We start from the raw sequence: 18,490 nt of genomic DNA, 5'->3' as shown, positions 1-18,490 counted from the left end.
TGTGACACAGAGACACAAAGTGAGCAAATTCTGTTGGAAAAACGGCACCAATAGACTTGCTTGACACAGGGTTGCCACAAACCTTCAATTAACAAAAAAAAAATGCAGTATCTGCGAAGTGCAACAAAGTGAAGTGCAATAAAACAAGGTCTGCCTGAATATACTGTGTGATTCCACTTCTGTAGTATTCTGTATATGTCTGAAAGAGGAAGAAGATCAGAGGACAAAGAAGTGCCTCACAGTATGTGGACAGTCCTAAGTAAAATGTTGATACTTGCACCTCCTTACCAGCTAGTCTCACTGCCCTCCCCCCAAGGCTCTTGGAAACCCAGTCGCTACATCACAGTATGCTCCTATTACCCAAACACCACCACACTGGGACCTCCCTGCTTCCCAGAGCCTTTCTCCAAAGCCATCTCCTCACCACAAAATCCAAACCAGCATTCCCTCAGTGTGCTCCAATTCTGCCCAGTTCTAGCCGGAAAAAAACCTAATTTACGTGATTGTTATTAAGATCTGAATGACCAGAGACAACCCTTTTAACCTGTCAGAGTTTTCATGCTTTTAATTGAGCTAAGATTGCTAATCTCTAGTTGATAGACCTTCAGACAATACTACTCAAGAGTAAAATGATTTTTTTTAAAAAAAAAGCAATTTTTTTTTTTTTTTTTTTTGTGGTACGCGGGCCTCTCACTGTTGTGGCCTCTCCCATTGCGGAGCACAGGCTCCGGACGCGCAGGCTCAGCGGCCATGGCTCACGGGCCCAGTCACTCCGCGGCACGTGGGATCTTCCCTGACCGGGGCACGAACCCGTGTCCCCTGCATCAGCAGGTGGACTCTGAACCACTGCACCACCAGGGAAGCCCAAAAAGGCAATTTTTAAAGGCTGGTGTATACCAACATCTAACGCTTGCAATCATGAGGTCATATCTTTAGAAGCAATTACTAAATATGTGTTAAATTTATTTGCCTTCTTTAAAAAAATTGGGTATAAACTTCATATAGTAAAAAATTACCAAGCTTAAGTGTATTGTTTGATATGTTTTGACAGTTATATGCCTCCTTGCAGCCAATGCCCACATCAAGATGTAGAACATTTCCACCGTCCCAGAAAGTCCCAGGAATCTATTTTTAGTAAGGCCTCATTTGATTTTGATGAAAGGAAGGTAGTGAGGGATAAGTATTCAGTTCCCTTGACCAGCGGGACAAGAAGTTTTAGATTTACAGGGCTTTACAAGAGAGGTGCCAGTTCCCCTGATAGGGCTCCTTCCCGGCTCTCCTAGCCTCCCCTGTTCATACACACATAGAACTTGACCTGTAGGCCCCTCCTCCAACTACAAGCTGTGGACACAAAGCAGGAAAGGTACACAGGACCCGCCCCCATGCTGAGTTCCAGCGGCAAGGCTGCCTCCAGACATTCCCTCCACACCCCTCCTCATCCTTGCATTCCCTGCTGAAATCACTACCATTCCACAACCACTGCACACCCACTGTGCAACCCCCCTTCCCATGGGCTTTTGGACTGCGGCTGCAGCCTGTCTGAGCTTCCCTGAGCCACTTCCTCCCTGCTCCAGCCACACGACATCAGTCAGGGCATGCTGGGCAGCCACAGCCCCTGAAAGTCAGACTTGACTGTATTTCCCCAAGGCTGGCAACATGGTCCAGAATTGATGCTCAGCTCGTCCTGCCCTTTGCTTTCTTTAGTGGAGCAGGTGGGAGCAGGATGGAATGGAACAGAAGGAGGAAAGGGGGAAAAAAAACCCGAATGGCTAAAACCTAATAAGAAAATGAGTGATTTCATTAGTATAGCATAGAGTCCAAGAATAGACCAAAATATATCTGTGAATGTTTGATGTGTGATAAAGGTTTTTGTTTTTGTTTTAAATCAGTGAGAAAAGATAGCTTATTCCATAAATCTACTGGGATAACCAGTTGGTCACTTGGAAAAATATAAACCTAAAATAATCTCTATTTTGTTCTTTACACCAAAAAAAAAAAAAAATCCAGGTAGATAAAACATTTAAGCAAAAACAAACAAACAACAACAGAATCATTAAGGATAAAAACTATGAGAAGGATACAAAATATTTTTTGCTTGCTTTTATATATAAAATCATAAAGTAGAGGTGGTCTTTCTAAGAATGATAAGATGACAGCTTTTACTACATGGAAAACTGAAAGGTTTAAATGGAGAAAAGAAAAAAATTAAACAAGCCAAAAGACAAATGAGAGCTGGAAGACAAGTAGTATTATGTATGATGGAAAGTAGGCTAATATTCTTTATATATAAAGAGTGATATAAATCAATAAGAAAAAGATCAACTATCCAGTACAGATGGACAAAGGACCTGAACATGCAGTTTACCAAGAAGGTGCAAATAATTTAGAAATGTATAAAAAGACACTCACTCTCTCATAATTCATATAAATGAAAATTTGAACAGGGAGCAATTTTTTATACCCATTGGCAAAGATTAAAAATACTGGTAGTACACAGCATTGGTGAGGGTGTGAAGGAACAGGCATTCTTGTATGCTTTTGGAGGGGGTTTTAATTGGTACAACCTTTTTAGAGGGCAGTTTGGCAAAATCCATCAAAATACAAAATGGATATCATTTTGATCTAGAAATTTCACGTCTAGGACTCTACATTACAAATTTATTTGCATATGTGTGCAAAATGATTATGTAAGTATGCTTCTTGTAGCATTAATATAATAGGGAAAAACATCAATAGGGACGGCTATCAGAAAGAATGTTGACAACCTAGAAGAAATGGACAAACTTCTAGAAACACACAGCCCACCAAAATTGAATCAAGAGGAAATAGATAATTTGAAGAGACCAATCACTAGATGTGAAATAGAATCTGTAATAAAAAAAAACTCCCTACAAAAAAAGTCCAGGACCAGATAGCTTCACAGGAGAATTCTACCAAACAAACAAAGAACTTATACTGATTCTTCTCAAACTCTTCCAAAAGATTGAAGAGGAGAGAACACTCCCAAAGACAGTCTCTTAAGCCACCATCACACTGATACCAAAACCAGAAAAGATATCACCAAAAAAGAAAATTACAGACCAATATCTTTGATAAATATAGACGCAAAAATTCTCAGCAAAATATTAGCAAACCGAATCCAACAACACATAAAATAGATCGTACACCACGAACAAGTGGGATTCATCCCAAGTTCACAAGGATGGTTCAACATATGCAAATCAATCAATGTAATACACCACATAAACAAAAGAAGAGTCAAAAACCACATGACCATCTCAATAGATGCAGAGAAAGCATTTGACAAAATTCAACATCCATTCATGATAAAAACTCCCACCAAAGTGAGTATAGAGGGAATATAGCTCAACATAATAAAAGCCATTTATGACAAACCCACAGCCAATATAATACTCAAAAGTGAAAAGCTGAAAACCTTCCCACTAAAATCTGGAACAAGACAAGGATGCCCACTCTTACCACTTCTATTTAACATAGTATTGGAAGTCCCAACCACAGCAATCAGAGAAGAAAAATAAATAAAAGGTATCCAAATTGGAAGGGAAGAGGTAAAACTGTCATTATATGCAGATGACATGATACTATATGTAGAAAACCCTAAGCACTCCACACAAAAACTACTAGATCTAATAAATGAATTTAGCAAAGTAGCAGGAAACAAGATTAATATTCAGAAATCAGTTGCATTTTTCTACATTAACAATGAAATATCAGAAAGGGAATGTAAAAAAACAATAACTTTTAAAATCACCCCATCCCAAAAAAATACCTAGGAATAAACCTGACCAAGGAGGTGAAAGACTTATATGCTGAGAACTAAAACATTAATAAAGGAAATCAAGGGACTTCCCTGGTGGTGCAGTGGTTAAGAATCTGCCTGCCAGTGCTGGGGACATGGGTTCATTCCTGGTCCAGGAAGATCCCACATGCCATGGAGCAACTAAGCCCGCGCGCCACAATTACTGAGCCTGCTCTCTAGAGCCAGTGAGCCACAACTACTGAGCCCGTGCACCTAGAGCCCGTACTCCGCCACGAGAGAAGCCACTGCAATGAGAAGCCCGCGCACCTCAACGAAGAGTAGCCCCCACTCAACGCAACTAGAGAAAGCCTGAGCGCAACAGTGAAGACCCAACTGGAACGTAAATAAATTAATAAAATAAAGGAAATCAAAGAGGACTCAAAGAAGTGGAGAGGTATCCCATGCTCTTGGACTGGAAGAAAGAATGAAGAAAACTTTTATTGCTGATGTGGAAGGAAGTACAAAACATGTCACTAGGTGAAAAAAGCTGCAAGTTGCCAAGCAGCCTGTACCATACAACTCCTTTATGTGGGAAATAGAATAATATATGTGTTTCTCTGAGGCCACATAAGAAATTGTTGGTAGTGTTTACACAGGGACTAGGTTGGGAGGGGCACTCAATATTTTTTTTTGCACATCACTTTTTTTTTTTTTTTTTTTTTTTGCGGTACACGGGCCTCTCACTGCTGTGGCTCCGGACGTGCAGGCTCAGCGGCCATGGCTCACGGGCCCAGCCGCTCTGCAGCATGTGGGATCTTCCCGGACCAGGGCATGAACCCGTGTCCCCTGCATCGGCAGGTGGACTCTCAACCACTGCGCCACCAGGGAAGTCCTGCACATTACTTTTAATAATTTAAATGTTTGTATGAACTATGTTCATGGGTAATTATCACAATAGAGAAAAGGAGGGACAAAGTGATGGCTGGGGTTACTACCATCTGACAGTATACAATATAACAAAATGCAAACTGACTGAAGAGTGAAAATTCAAAATCAATGCAAAAACTTAGAAAATTTCATGAAGTCAATGAAAGTGAGAGAAAACTGTTTTAGTTACAGTTCCACTGCCAAATAAGGATCTGGCAAAGTCAGGCTGTTTAACACTGAAACACAGGCAATTAACAAAGGATGAGGCCCTTCAAAAGAGGAGGACTTGTTTATTAAAGGATCAAAAGAGATTCTTAGCCCTTAAATACTCTTGCTAAAATGACCTTTTTTTAAAAATTTAAAAATTTTGGCTGCACTGGGTCTTCGTTGCTGCACGCGGACTTTCTCTAGTTGTGGTGAGCAGGGGCTACTCTTTGTTGTGGTGCGCGGGCTTCTCATTGTGGTGGCTTCTCTTGTTGCGGAGCATGGGCTCTAGGCACGTGGGTTGCAGTAGTTGTGGCTCACGGGCTCAGTAGTTGTGGCGCACGGGCTTAGTTGCTCCACTGCATGTGGGATCTTCCCAGAGCAGGGATCAATCCCGTGTCCCCTGCATTGGCAGGTGGATTCTTTTTTTTTTTTTTTTTTTTTTTTTGCTGTACGCGGGCCTCTCACTGTTGTGGCCTCTCCCGTTGCGGAGCACAGGCTCCGGATGCGCAGGCTCAGCGGCCATGGCTCACGGGCCCAGCCGCTCCGCGGCATATGGGATCCTCCCATACCGGGGCACGAACCCGTATCCCCTGCATCGGCAGGCGGACTCTCAACCACTGCGCCACCAGGGAGGCCCGGCAGGTGGATTCTTAACCACTGCAGCACCAGGGAAGTCTCTAAAATGACCTTTATGATCACACTGTGAACAGCCAATGCAAAGTTTAGAATGTCACAATGTGCTTTCATATGTTTTTGTCAGAAAAACCACACATGCGCAAAACAACACTACTTGATTCATTATTTGCTCAATTTAAGAATCAGCATCCAAGTGCAATCTTAATTTTGCTGTCAGATTTTTTTTTTTGGCTGTGCCACGGGGCTTGCAGGATCTTAGCTGCCCAACCAGGGATCAAACCTGTGTCCCTTGCAGTGCAAGCACACAGTCCTAACCACTGGACCGCCAGGGAATTCCCTTGCTGTCAGATTAAAATAAACTAAAGCAAACAACAAAAAAAACTTTTCAGTTTCATTTTTAAAGAGAATCAGTTTCCTTCTCTCAACCACTTGGCCCATTTTCTATGAAATTTTGGTCTTCATTTAAAGTAGATTCACTTTAAGTGACCTTTTTTTTTTACATCTTTATTGGAGAATAATTGCTTTACAATGGTGGGTTAGTTTCTGCTTTATAACAAAGTGAATCAGTTATACATATACATATGTTCCCATATCTCTTCTCTCTTGCATCTCCCTCCCTCCCACCCTCCCTATCCCGCCCCTCTAGGTGGTCACAAAGCACGGAGCTGATCTCCCTGTGCTATGCGGCTGCTTCCCACTAGGTATCTATTTTACGTTTGGTAGTGTATATATGTCCATACCACTCTCTCGCTTTGTCACAGCTTACCCTTCCCCCTCCCCATATCCTCAAGTCCATTCTCTAGTAGGTCTGTGTCTTTATTCCTGTCTTACCCCTAGGTTCTTCATGACATTTTTTCCCTTAAATTCCATATATATGTGTTAGCATATGGTATTTGTCTTTCTCTTTCTGACTTACTTCACTCTGTATGACAGACTCTAGGTCCATCCACCTCATTACAAATAGCTCAATTGGTACAGCTACTATGGAGAACAGTATGGAGGTTCCTTAAAAAACCACAAATAGAACTACCATATGACCCAGCAATCCCACTACTGGGCATATACCTTGAGAAAACCATAATTCAAAAAGAGTCATGTACCAAAATGTTCATTGCAGCTCTATTTACAATAGCCAGGAGATGGAAACAATCTAAGTGTCCATCATCGGATGAATGGATAAAGAAGATGTGGCACATATAGACAATGGAATATTACTCAGCCATAAAAAGTGACCTTTAATCCTAGGAGTCAAGGACTTTCCTACTCAGGTTCAAGAACAACTGAATTTTTTTATGGCACCCTGTCTCCAACCTGCATAATCTTTTACACCTGGCACTCCAAAGGGTCTTGCCCAGGACATGGGGAAGCAACAACTAAATCGGGTTGGTCTGTCCTGGTGCCTAACTTGGGATCATGGAAGCTGTATTTATTCAGCTAAATGTAACTTCTCCTTATTCCTCCATGGCAGCCAGTCTCAAAGTGTGGGCCTTAACTTGATTTAAAAATGTGAGGTCTTTCTTTGATCTTTGTGGGTAAATGATGCTTGTTTCATAGATATTCATTACTACATAAGTCTAGGGGCTATTTATTAGCAACTAAGTGGGTTATTATGGACTATTAACATTTGGGATTTATAAAACAAAGCTAGCCATTACTAGAGATCCCTAAAATCTCCAATTCCATTTTCCAGTGGGAAAGGTAAGCATCATGCAATGCTAAGCAATGTTAAAAAGGTTCTGCTGGGCATAGAAGAATGTACAGAACTAGAACTTTACTCCCTTTAAATTCTATTTGTTTTAAAGGAGAAACTATGACTAATTCACTTAGGTAATTATCAACCACATTTGTTGTAGATTCCATGGTTCACTCTATAAGTGTGTAGTCACATGTACTTCCATCAAAAGAATTTTTGGCTACTAGCTTTCCTCTAACAGGACCTTAAGACATTCTGTATGCATCGTAGTTCAAAACACATCCCCCCAAATTTGCTTATCTGGTACTGCTATTTTAACACCTTGCAATATAAATACTATCGAAGTCAGAAAACAAAGCATTTGAATAATTATGTTTTAGGGCAATGCTTCCCAACAACAAATCCTGAGTATGAGGTTTCTATTTCTCAGGATAACTTTATGGCTGTTGCTAGCATCAATTTTGTTGTTCCCCAGTCTTGTTACTATGACTGAGTTTGTTTTCCATCAGAGGGCAAGAGCAGGTGGGGAAACGGTCGTTAGAATCTTCTGCCCATCTTAGATGAGCAGCAGTTAGAGAAGATTGAGATCACCATTCGGAGATGACACGCTTTAGAGACTTTTGCATGAAAAGACACAGGAAAGAGTAAACAGAACTGGAAACCCAGGAACCTGGGTCCTGCCTGTGCACATCATCCAGACACTCACAGACACATGGGGACGGGTCACAGCCCTGAGAGCAAGGAGGGCTCTCAATTGGCATTTTCTATGGTTAATTTCACTTCTAACCTTGCAGGGGACTCACAGGCAGGGATGAACTTCAGTAGCCTGGTATGGAAGACACTTTGCCAACTCTTTCTGGCTGTAAAACACTGAGGGCAAAGGTAGAAATGAGTGACTCACTTGATAGTCCTCCATCCTTTCTATCAACTCCCAACCCTTTTAGCTAACAAAGAAGAAACTGGAAAGGGGTCTGTTGCTGTTGTTTTTTTTTAAAATATCTTTTACTACTTGAAGTATCTTGTGTGTGCTAATATCACCACTTTCCTTGTCAATCTGGTACACATATCAGTTTTCCAAGCAGCTCATTCATTCATTTATTCAGACATTTGTTACTTCCTGTTGGCAGGCACCCGTGTGCTACCGTCTCCTAGGGAAACCCAGATGAATCAGGCAATTCCAGTCTTCGGAGAGTTCACAGTTTAGTAGAGAAGATAAGACACATAGTGAACACACAGTGAATAAGGAAGAGCATTTGGAATGGTGTCATGTAGGGAGAGGCCAAGTGCTATGAGAGTCTGGGAGAAGGAAAAACTCCGTTCTAGATGGGGAGATAAGGAGAATCTCTGTGGAAGAAATAGAGTTTGAGATGGACTTAAAGGATGTGGCCATCGGGAGCCACTGAAGATTTAGGAATCCCGCTGTAACAAAACCACATGCTCTTTGGAAAGCTTCACAAGGCAATGGGCTGAAGGAAGTCTTGGCAGGGAGAGACCTGCCCAGGAGACTGCTGCAGTAATGAGCATAACGCAGCTCTGGCCAAGGTAGGGTAGTAGTGGGTAGGCATCCTGGAGGGAAGACTAAGGAGGCTCGTGAGGATCGGCATGGGGTCTGTCCCAGCCACTGGCTCTGGTTTTTTCCAATTATCCCCCATTTTCCCCTCTACAGCCTCTGGATTCTCTAGGACACAGCAAGGAATGGAGACCGTTGAAAAACACAGATCATCTCCCAGACGTAGTATTGGGTGAAAGAAGCTGTACAGCAGAGCACACACCGTGTGACTTTTCTGGGAAATGAGGAGCAAGAGAAAGTAGCAGCGGAGACTGAGCCGTAACGACCAGGGGTATAAGGGGTGAAGTAGGCGGGATAACGCACCCCCCTTTCAAAATCTACGTCCCAATACCTGGAACCCGTGACTATGTTACTTTACATGGCACAGAGGACTTTGCAGGTGTGATTAAATGAAAGACTTTGTGATGAGGAGATGATCCTGGATATCTGGTGTGGGGGGGGGTGCGGGGGGATGGGAGCACAGTGTAGTCACAGGGTTCCTTATAAGTGAAAGATGGAGGCAGGAGAATCAGAGTCTGAGAATGAGAAGGGACAGGAGAGCAGAGGTCAGAGCAATGTGACTGCTGGCTGGGGGCCAGGAGCCAGGGAACACAGGCAGCCTCTAAAAGCTGGAAAAGGTGAGGAAACGTTCTCCCCTAGAGCCTCCAGAAGGAAGGCTGCCCTGCCAATTCATTTCTGACTTCTGACCCTCCAGAAACACAAGAGAATAGATGTGTGTTGCTTTAAGTCACTGAGTTTGTGGTAATTTGTTACAGCAGCAATAGAAAACCAAAGGGGCGAGGTATCCAGAAACCAGCTGAGGACAGTGTGTCAAGCAGGGGGGAGCGATCGCCATGTCGAGAGTTGCTGCCAGGCCAGGTGAGAACTGACCACCAGGTTTAGCCAGGTGAAGGTCCCGATGGCCCTGGCAAGGGTACTTTCAGTGCCGTGGTGGGTTTCAGAGAGAACAGGACGCTTATTTCCTCTCTGTCTAAATGAATGAAGACGACATATGGACCAACAGTGAGTTGTGTGTCTTAAGATAAATAAATAAATAAATAAATAAGGAAAGGGAAGATGATGGATGCTGCTCAGGCATCAATTTGGGTTCTCTGCTGGGAATGTTTCCAGAAATGATTACCCTCAGGTGTTTCTGAGATTCCTGTCTATTTCTTTTTATTTCCCCCATAGAGTCCTAATTCCCAACCTTTGCCCTAATTTGGGTCTCGAAGCCCCCTTCAATCACTGAATTCTGAGGTGACACCAGGGGGCACTCTTGGAGCCTGTGTTTACCCTGTGTCACATGGAACCACAGTGACTTGGATCCCTGGCCCTCTCCCAGCTTGCCCTAGCTTCATCCTCCAGGTAAGGCTCACCTGGCACCACAGCAGGCCAGGGCTCACAAGTCCCTGGCAGGTAGCAAAGGACGGTGGCTGCTGATTGGCCAGGCAGGCCCACTTAGGAAGCCTTGTTGTGGGCTAAGCAGACCTCGACCCCCTTCAGTTAGCAGATTTCTCATATCCACTCCGCTCTGCAGGCAGGGGGAGTTTAGCAAGTTTCCCAATCATCAGCTTTTATCTGAATTCTCAGCTCAGACCGGCATTCCAAGCTGGGCTGTGCTCAAGCTGTTCCGGAGCCCCGGGTGGGGTGGGGACCCTGAGTCTTCCTGCATTTAGATCTCCTCCCTATTGTCCATCCCCATTTAATTACTCAAGCTCCAAAGTTCTGAATGGCTGGACCCCCAAAGCCTGTCAGAACCACATGGGGCAGAATCTGTGGACTTCTTAGCCACTCAGAGACAGATACACCTTGTGGGATTAGGATGAGACACACGTTCAGACAGTAGGGTTAACCCAACAGCAGGGGCTGGGGAGTCAGGGCTTGCCTTCCTCTAGGGTCTCCCCAAACAGAGGGCTTTTCTCCAGGGGCACGGTCAGATGTTTGCCCACAGGAGGCCCCCTCAAGGTCTGGGTGTGTAAGACGGGGGGAGTATGATCTGCCCTTTCAGTTATTTTCCTCTTGGTGGCAGGTCCGGAGTGAGGGAAGGATTCTGGTTGGGCTGTGATGAAAGCTGCAGCTCTCTCACCAGAAAAATGCACAACCATGCACGTTTTACACACAATTTCATCTCTTCCATCAATCCCAGAAAATGGTCCATAGAACTCCAGGGTTAAGAAGCCCTGCTCCTTGTGTCTTCCAAAGTGTGATACTTAACTCCACTGATGGTGCTCAGGATTTTAGGGGATAGGAGGATGAGCATTTATTTTAATAGCTCTATTTTTAAAGTGCATGTAAACCCTGATTTCAGGGTAATATTGCCTAGGGTGAGTAAACGGTAAAATAAAAAGTGAGTCTACTTAAAGATAAATATTAAATAGTTCAAGTCATATGCCAATTTGGAAAAAAACTGGGACAGTGATTCATGAATGACAAGTCTGGGAAACAGTATCTATGGCCTTGGGAGGTTTGGACCCGAAGTTCTTTTCTTTCCTATTTCTTTTAAAAAATTGCTGGTTGCAGCTCAGTCGATGGATTTCATGCCCCACTAACAACGCGAGGCACTCTTATCTAAGCTTGGAGTGAGGAGCCCTGAGCGCCCAGTCGAGAAGAGGGCCTGGCTTCCCTGCTCAGCCATCACTGATTCACTTCCTCAAGTCCAGGGCTACAACAGATCTTGTCTCATCCCCACGGTATGTTGGCTCAAACAAGTTTGACTTGTTTCATGTGTGTGTGCTTCCCTGTGAGTGTGAATATGTGGGTAAGTGTGTTTACAGGGGGGTGTGGCAAAGTGGGGGAAAGGGGAAACCAGTGGGGCTGAGCCTTGTCCCTGGAATTTCATGGCAGAGCTCCAGCAGGCTCCCTGCTGAGGACTACACTTGGGAAGAAGGATTCCAAGGAGGGGCAGCATTCAGAAATGAGCTCCAAACAACAGAGCTGGTTCATGACACTCCCCTTCCCCGTCAATGCCCCTTCTGGTCCTCACACTACAGGAGCCGGGTTCTAGCCTCAACAGGTGTCAGCATCCCTGGTCCAGCAGGAGGAGATGGGAGAGGTGGAGAAGGCAGCATGGGGGTTGCCAGAAGGGCTTAACCAGAGAGAAGAACAGATATGTCTTCTCTCCATTCAGCCCTTACGAAGATGGCTTCTCTCTGAAGAGATATCTTCTCCAGATTTCTCCTCTGAATACCTCTCTTCCCCAATATAAAGACAACCCTACACTAGTTTCCAGAATAATAGACAGAAGCTGATGAGCAACTGGAGTATTGGGTGACTATGGCCATTGGTCAAGTTTGGGCCACGGGTTTGTAAATGTGGTGTTAATTTTTAGTTTTTTTCCCACATCCTCAGGTGGGGGCCCAGATACAAGGATGCCTGAAACATGGCCACACTGGGACTCTTGGGGTAACAGGTGAGTGCAGGGGTAAGAAACAAATTTAGACTCAGTATTCTCTGAAGGTCAGGTAAAGCAAAGCAAAACGAAGCCAAATCAAACCATAGTGCTGGGTAGCTAGCAGAGCTGGGAGGTAAAGCCATCTAGGGCAGCTAGCCAGGAGAGATGCTCTAGATGGTGCTGGGAGGAGAGGCCACACCCTAAGGCTCCTGTTTACAGGACACAGTTACAATGTAGGATGGCTTCCATGAGCCATCACGAGCCTGGAAGCCTCCAGTATTCTGGCCCCCACCTCTCCTTTCCTGCACTCAGCTTCCGTTACATCTATGGCTGAACCATCTGCCCCTTTAGCATGACCTGACACCTAACATCAGCTTCCAAGATGAAACCGGGCCCCTGCTGCAGAATGCCGGGTCCTGCCATGTCACGTATGAAGTCTCCAAAATTCAACCTTCCCCTTCCCTTGGTCATCGTCACTGTTACCTCTCACTCGGGCTATGCGGTAGCCTCCCGCCTGGTCTCCTCACACCCACGTGGGCTCCGTCCACCCCTTCTTGGCATCGCAGCCAGGATGCTCTTCCAAAGATGCAAATCTGACCAGGCCACACCCCTGCTTGAATCCATTACCAGGCTTCCCATTGTTCTTAGAATCAAGTCCCAAATCCTGACCACAGCGGCCCTGGCTGATCTCCGGCCTCCTTCCACTCCCTCTCCTTGCCCAACAGCCTCTGGTCACATTGGTTTTATTTCTGTCCCTTGACTCTGCCAAGCCCTTACCCTTCAGAGCCTTCACACATTCTTTTCCCTCTGTCTGGGAGGTTCTTCTCACCACACTTCACCTGGCTTGATTAACTCCCAGGGTAAATAGCACTTTCTCCAGAAAGCTCTCCCTGATTCATACTCTGATGGCACCAGGTAATTTACGAATTACTGTAGGATTCGTATGTTACCTCATTAGCCTGTTAGGTCCATGAAGACCGTATTGCTTTTGTCCATTGATACCTCCTCAGTGCCTAGCTCAGTGCTGTCAATCACTAAGGGACCAAGTGAGTGAGTGAATAAATGATTAAAGAATCAGGCAAGATGGCCTAGTGAAAAGCCACCTGGAACAGTGAGAGGCAAGTCCTTTCATCCAAAGATCTAAAAGCACCTGCTGGGGCCATCTTGAATGCAAGAGCTAGAAGCAGGGAACAACTGTTGGTTTATGTCCAAGCATGATGGCCTCACTGTCACCAGTCCTACAGCTGGGCCTGGGGAAGTCCTGAAGAGTCGGTTTGCCTCTGGCACAAACCTACCTGCAACCCAACGGATAGGATCATCTCCCAGGCCCAAGGGTCCTTGGGATGGAGAGAGCATTGATTTTGGAATCAGACACACTTGACTTTTCCAATAACTAGCTCAAATTACCTCAAATTCCAAATTGACCTCAAATTCCAAATTGACCTCAAATGACAGTGCCTCCTTGATCCTCAGTTTCCACATCTTAAAATGGGGATAACAAAACCCACCCCAGGATCAGTCAGAGGTCTAAATACAATCACAAGCCTGTGGTGCACAGCAGCAGGAAGCCCAGAGTGCTACTCCCTTCTCCCCAGCAAAACTGGCTTACCCCTGCCATGTCACTCTGCTGGACACCCAAGCCAGCATGCAAGACAAGGAATAAAGGGAGGTCTGAGGGGTGGGAGGACATAGGCCACCCAAGACACTGCGCCAACCTCTCCACGCAACCAGAGAAGCCGTTGTGCAAGACTAGGGTGGCACCAGGAAATCCAAACTAGCTGAGAAGGGTGACTGGTCTGTGCCTTTTGGATGCAGGGGTAGGGTGAGATGGGGAGGAGAGGACAGGTGAACTTGGAAGCTATTATTCAAACAGAAATGAAGAGCAGTTGCGAAGAGGGAGAGGCCGATAAGGGGACAGGAAGGAAAGATTGCGTGTGTGAGGGGCTGGGAGGGAAAAGGTGATCTAAGTTGTCAGATGGCAGAGGCTGCTGCAGGAGCAAGTAGCAAGGAGGAGGCACCTTGGGAGGTGGGAGAAGTAGCAGATAGAGGAGGGACGGGGGAAATGCTGGAGAGGAAGGGCAAACTCCTGGTTGGGGGTGGGGGTGGTAGGCAGGGACCTGTTACCTGGAGAGAAGAGAGGTGAGGGCGGAGGCTGTCACCTTGGGTCCTCCTAGAGGGCAGGTGAACGCGGCCTGCCGGGGAGTGGCGAGTTGGGGCGGGGAGGGTGGGGGGAATAGAGGGTGTGTGACCCCCGGGCCCGGCTGTACCTGAGGGTCTCCTTGCAGGTCCCCCACGTAGTACTGCTCGAGCCAGCGGCGCGCGTTGTCCGAGTGCCGGTGCGGTGGCCCGTCCAGGTCGGCGCTAACATCCTGACCAGCCCGTGCCCGCAGCAGCTGCTCGCCCCCTGGGTGGTGCCTCACGAAGCCGGTGAGGTCGTAGAGGCGGGCCCCGCAGCGGACCCAGCAGGCGCCGGCCGCCAGGCGCCGCTGGACCTCGGCGGGGGAGAAGGAGGTGGCGGGGGGCGGAGCGGGGGCCATGGCGGGAGACGGGAGCTCGCAGCTCGAAGCCTGGGCGTCTGCTCTACGGCCGCCCAGCGCGCCTCTTAACATCCCCTGAGCCGCTGCCGCCTTGACTGGTCAGCCGTCGCCGCACCTGCTCATTTGCATGCCGCGCTCCCATTGGCCGCTCCTAAGGACGTTGCCCGTGTCCGGAGGAGCCCCTTCCCCATTGGCCGGCAGGACGCCCAGCCGACCCGAGCGGGGCGGGCCGGGGGATGCCCGCCCTCCGTCAGGTGGTCCTGTTCAGGTAAGAGGGAGCGTCAGCTAAGTGTGTCTCATTGCAAGAGAGCAAAGGCGGCGGGAGGACGCAGGTGGAGCAAGTCTTCCTGTTGCCGGCGGCTGTGTGGACCGACGTCCTCGATAGCCTGATCGCCACCGGAATAACTCTTCTGCTGCTGCCTTATGGGAGAAACTTGCAGTTTTCCTTCCTCAGGCTGCAGGAGTGGGTGAAGAGTGCGGGAGGCGGCGTGAGAACTAGAGTAAGGCAAGGGAGACACTGGCCTCTGGCGCCCCCAAACTCAGTAATCACGATATACAATATTTTAATGTAATATTTTTTAAAAAATCATGTCGTGTACAGAACAATATGAATGTGCTTAATGCCACTGAACTGTAAAGTTTAAAATGGTTAAAATGGTATATTTTATATTATGTATATTTTACCACAATAAAAAATATATGTAACAAAGAATTTTAAAAAATAGGAATATTGGCAAACCACAGCCAGTGGGCTGGCCACCTGATTTTGTATATAAAGTTTTAGTGGAACCAGGACTAGTGAGAGGAGTGAGGCAGGTTGGTTGAAAGTGAAGGGTTGGATCTCGTCTTTAACACTGTAAATTCTGGTATTTTGTTCATCATGGATTTTTTTGTTTGCATTAGTTTTGAATTTTTAAAATACACTTTTTGTTTTTGTTTTCAGCTGCGCCACGCGGCATACAGAATCTTAGTTCCAGGAGGAGGAATAGAACCCCTGCCCCCTGCAGTGGAAGCTCAGAGTCCTAACCACTGGACCGCCAGGGAATTCCCTAAAGTATTCTTTATCTTGATTACTGAGTTTTTTGGCACACCCTTAACTTTTGCCTGCAGAATGACTGCCTCAGTTGCCTCACTCTAGTCTCATCTTCTGGGGAGGATCCTGAGGGACGAACAGAGAATCCTGCTGCCATTATAGGAGGAGAAATAGGGACCTAAAGAAGTAAAGCCTGGTAGTCATGCTGGATGGAAGGGAAGAGCAAGTGTGCTCAATCCAGTTTTGTTTATAATAAGGGAGAACTGCACACAACTTTAACTGCCCAGCAATTGGGGATCTCACCTGAACTTATAATTTGTAATAAAAGGATCCTGGTACTGAGGTTGCCCCATTCAACTGGCCTTGGTCTCTCTCAGCAAAAGGTATTTTCAGGGTCACCCCTGTTTATGCTCTTCTGGGGTTGGGCCTCTATGCTGGGCCAGCTCTGTGGGGGAAAGCCTAGCTCAGATGCCCTAGGGGCCACCCCAACTACAGACATGTCCAAGGCCAGGAGAGTTGTTCCTTCCTTCTCTCCTTCCCAAGACTTTCCTGGCTCACCCTCAGGGAGTAGGCAAGAGTTCGGCTGAGTATATGGGTCGGCTGTGGAACTGCTGTCCAACAGGCCTGGAGGGAGGCCTTAGGTCACTAATTTTGCTTTTCTCAAGCAGTGAATACATAGTCACTCTCACTCCACTTCCACACCTACTCTGTTCCAAATACCTTGCATGTGCAAAAGCATTCAAACACTCCTGGGTGTCCTCAGGTACTTCCTGATGACAATATCTGTAGGCCACCCACATTTGGATTTGTCACCGTTGCCTTAAACTCATATTATCTGAAGTTAAACAAGCAATTTAGTCATCTATTCAGAATTGTAACATTTCTTACCATAGTAATTCCACTTCTAGAAATGTGACCTTTCAGATTACTGTATAAAGATGTGTAGGGAGGAAAAATAATTTTCCTTCTACCCTTCTAGGTTCTCGGCTGAGACACTCCCTGAAATAAAAGATTAATAGGAGAACAACAAACTTAATTTCATATGTAAGAGGACCCCAAAGGTATGAGACCCAAAGAAGTGACCAGAGCAGGCAGCTTTTATACCTTTTGGACAAAGAAACAATAAATTTGTGAAGAATTGACAAGACAAAGGAGTTTGGGCTTGGAGTAGTATATTAGTAAAGAAGTAACAAGATTTTTTTTTTACAGACATCTCAGCTCTGAACTCCCTATCTCTAGTGATAAGAATGCCCTCTACCCTTCTGGTACATGGAAGGTACCTTTCACATGGAAGACTTATTTCCTGCTTTTAGGGGGACAAAGCAGGGTCAGAGTGTCCTTCTTGTACCAGCTGTTTCTTAAGTAAATTTAATTCAAAATAATCAATATGCCAAATGGCATATTTTGGAGTGGCCTGCCCTGAACCCCATCAGATGTATGCATAATAATATTAATTGCGGGGACACCCCTGGCAGTCCAGTGGTTAAGACTCTGCCCTTCTGCAGGGGGCGCAGGTTCAATCTCTGGTTAGGGAACTAAGATCCCACATGCCGCGCAGTGTGGCCAAATAAATAAATAAATAAATAATTACGACATTGCTTGTAGACTAGAAACAGCCCAAATATTCATCATTAAGGAAGACTGATTAAATAAATGATGGTGTATTCAGTGGAATACTATGTAACCGTTAGAAAGAATGAGGTAGATCTATGTGTACCGATAGGGAACAATCTCTATGATATTGTAAGTGGAAAACAAGAACAGTGTGTAGGGTATGCTAATAATTATTTTGCTATTTTAAGTTCCTTAATTTTTAAAATACTTTAAATGCAAACAAAAGAGTATGTATACGTTCTAAAGCAAAAATAGTATAATTAATTCAATGAATTTCCCTCCCAACTCAAGAGCTAAGACATTACAAAAATTGCACCCTACTCCTACACTCCAAAGCTTCCATCTCTCTGCCTCCTCCCAAGAGGTAATCACTGTCCTGACTTTTGTTAATGTCCATGAATCATTTTGTTAATGTCCATGAAAATTTTTTTTAATATTTTATCACATCTATATGTATGCTTATGCAACATATTGTTTAGATTACCTTGTTTCTGAATTTTATGAAAATCACATGACACTGTATTTTGATTTATGTAACCTTTCATGTTTTACTCAATATTGCTTTAGGGTTCATCCATGTTCTTGAGGGTCACTGTAGGTCATCAGTTTTCACTGCAGTGTCATATTCCACAATACAAATTTATTTACCCATTCTCCTTTACTTGCAGAATTTGAGTTTTTCTTTTTTTTCTATTATAAGCATTCTTGTACATATGGGTACTTCAACTATACTTCAATAAAAATGTTCTATTTCAAATAATAAAACTCAGGATGTATTTTTTTAAATTAATTAATTAATTAATTTATGGCTGTGTTGGGTCTTCGTTGCTGCGCATGGGCTTTCTCTAGTTGTGGTGAGCGGGGGCTACTCTTCGTTGTGGAGCACAGGGTCTAGGCACACGGGCTTCAGTAGTTGTGGCACTTGGGCTCAGCAGTTGTGGCTCACGGGCTCTAGAGTGCAGGCTCAGTAGTTGTGGTGCATGGGCTTAGCTGCTCTGCAGCATGTGGGATCTTCCTGGACCAGGGATCAAACCTGTGTCCCCCTCATTGGCAGGTGTATTCTTAACCACTGCACCACTGTATTTTTTTAAAAAAAGAAATGAAAGGTATAAAGAGCAGAGATGAAGGCTTAAAAATCTCTCT

The 18,490-nt window shown here is 45.3% G+C and overlaps 1 protein-coding gene across 1 annotated transcript in view; it reads right to left on the bottom strand.

Annotated features, from left to right (window-relative positions):
* The window catches only part of FA2H (fatty acid 2-hydroxylase), a 55,070-nt gene extending 40,322 nt beyond the window's left edge, over positions 1-14,748 (bottom strand). The window contains exon 1 of the mRNA XM_082606928.1: positions 14,431-14,748. Within this exon, the coding sequence (XP_082463054.1) occupies positions 14,431-14,700 (270 nt within the window). The 5' untranslated portion in view covers positions 14,701-14,748. The remainder of the gene's footprint in view (positions 1-14,430) is intronic.
* Between the last annotated feature and the right edge of the window lie 3,742 nt (positions 14,749-18,490).

This window comes from Mesoplodon mirus (assembly GCF_964341445.2).
Source record: "Mesoplodon mirus genome assembly, chromosome: 19".
In the NCBI taxonomy this organism is placed as follows: Eukaryota; Metazoa; Chordata; class Mammalia; order Artiodactyla; family Ziphiidae; genus Mesoplodon; species Mesoplodon mirus.
This window is presented reverse-complemented; position numbering and strand designations above follow the sequence as displayed.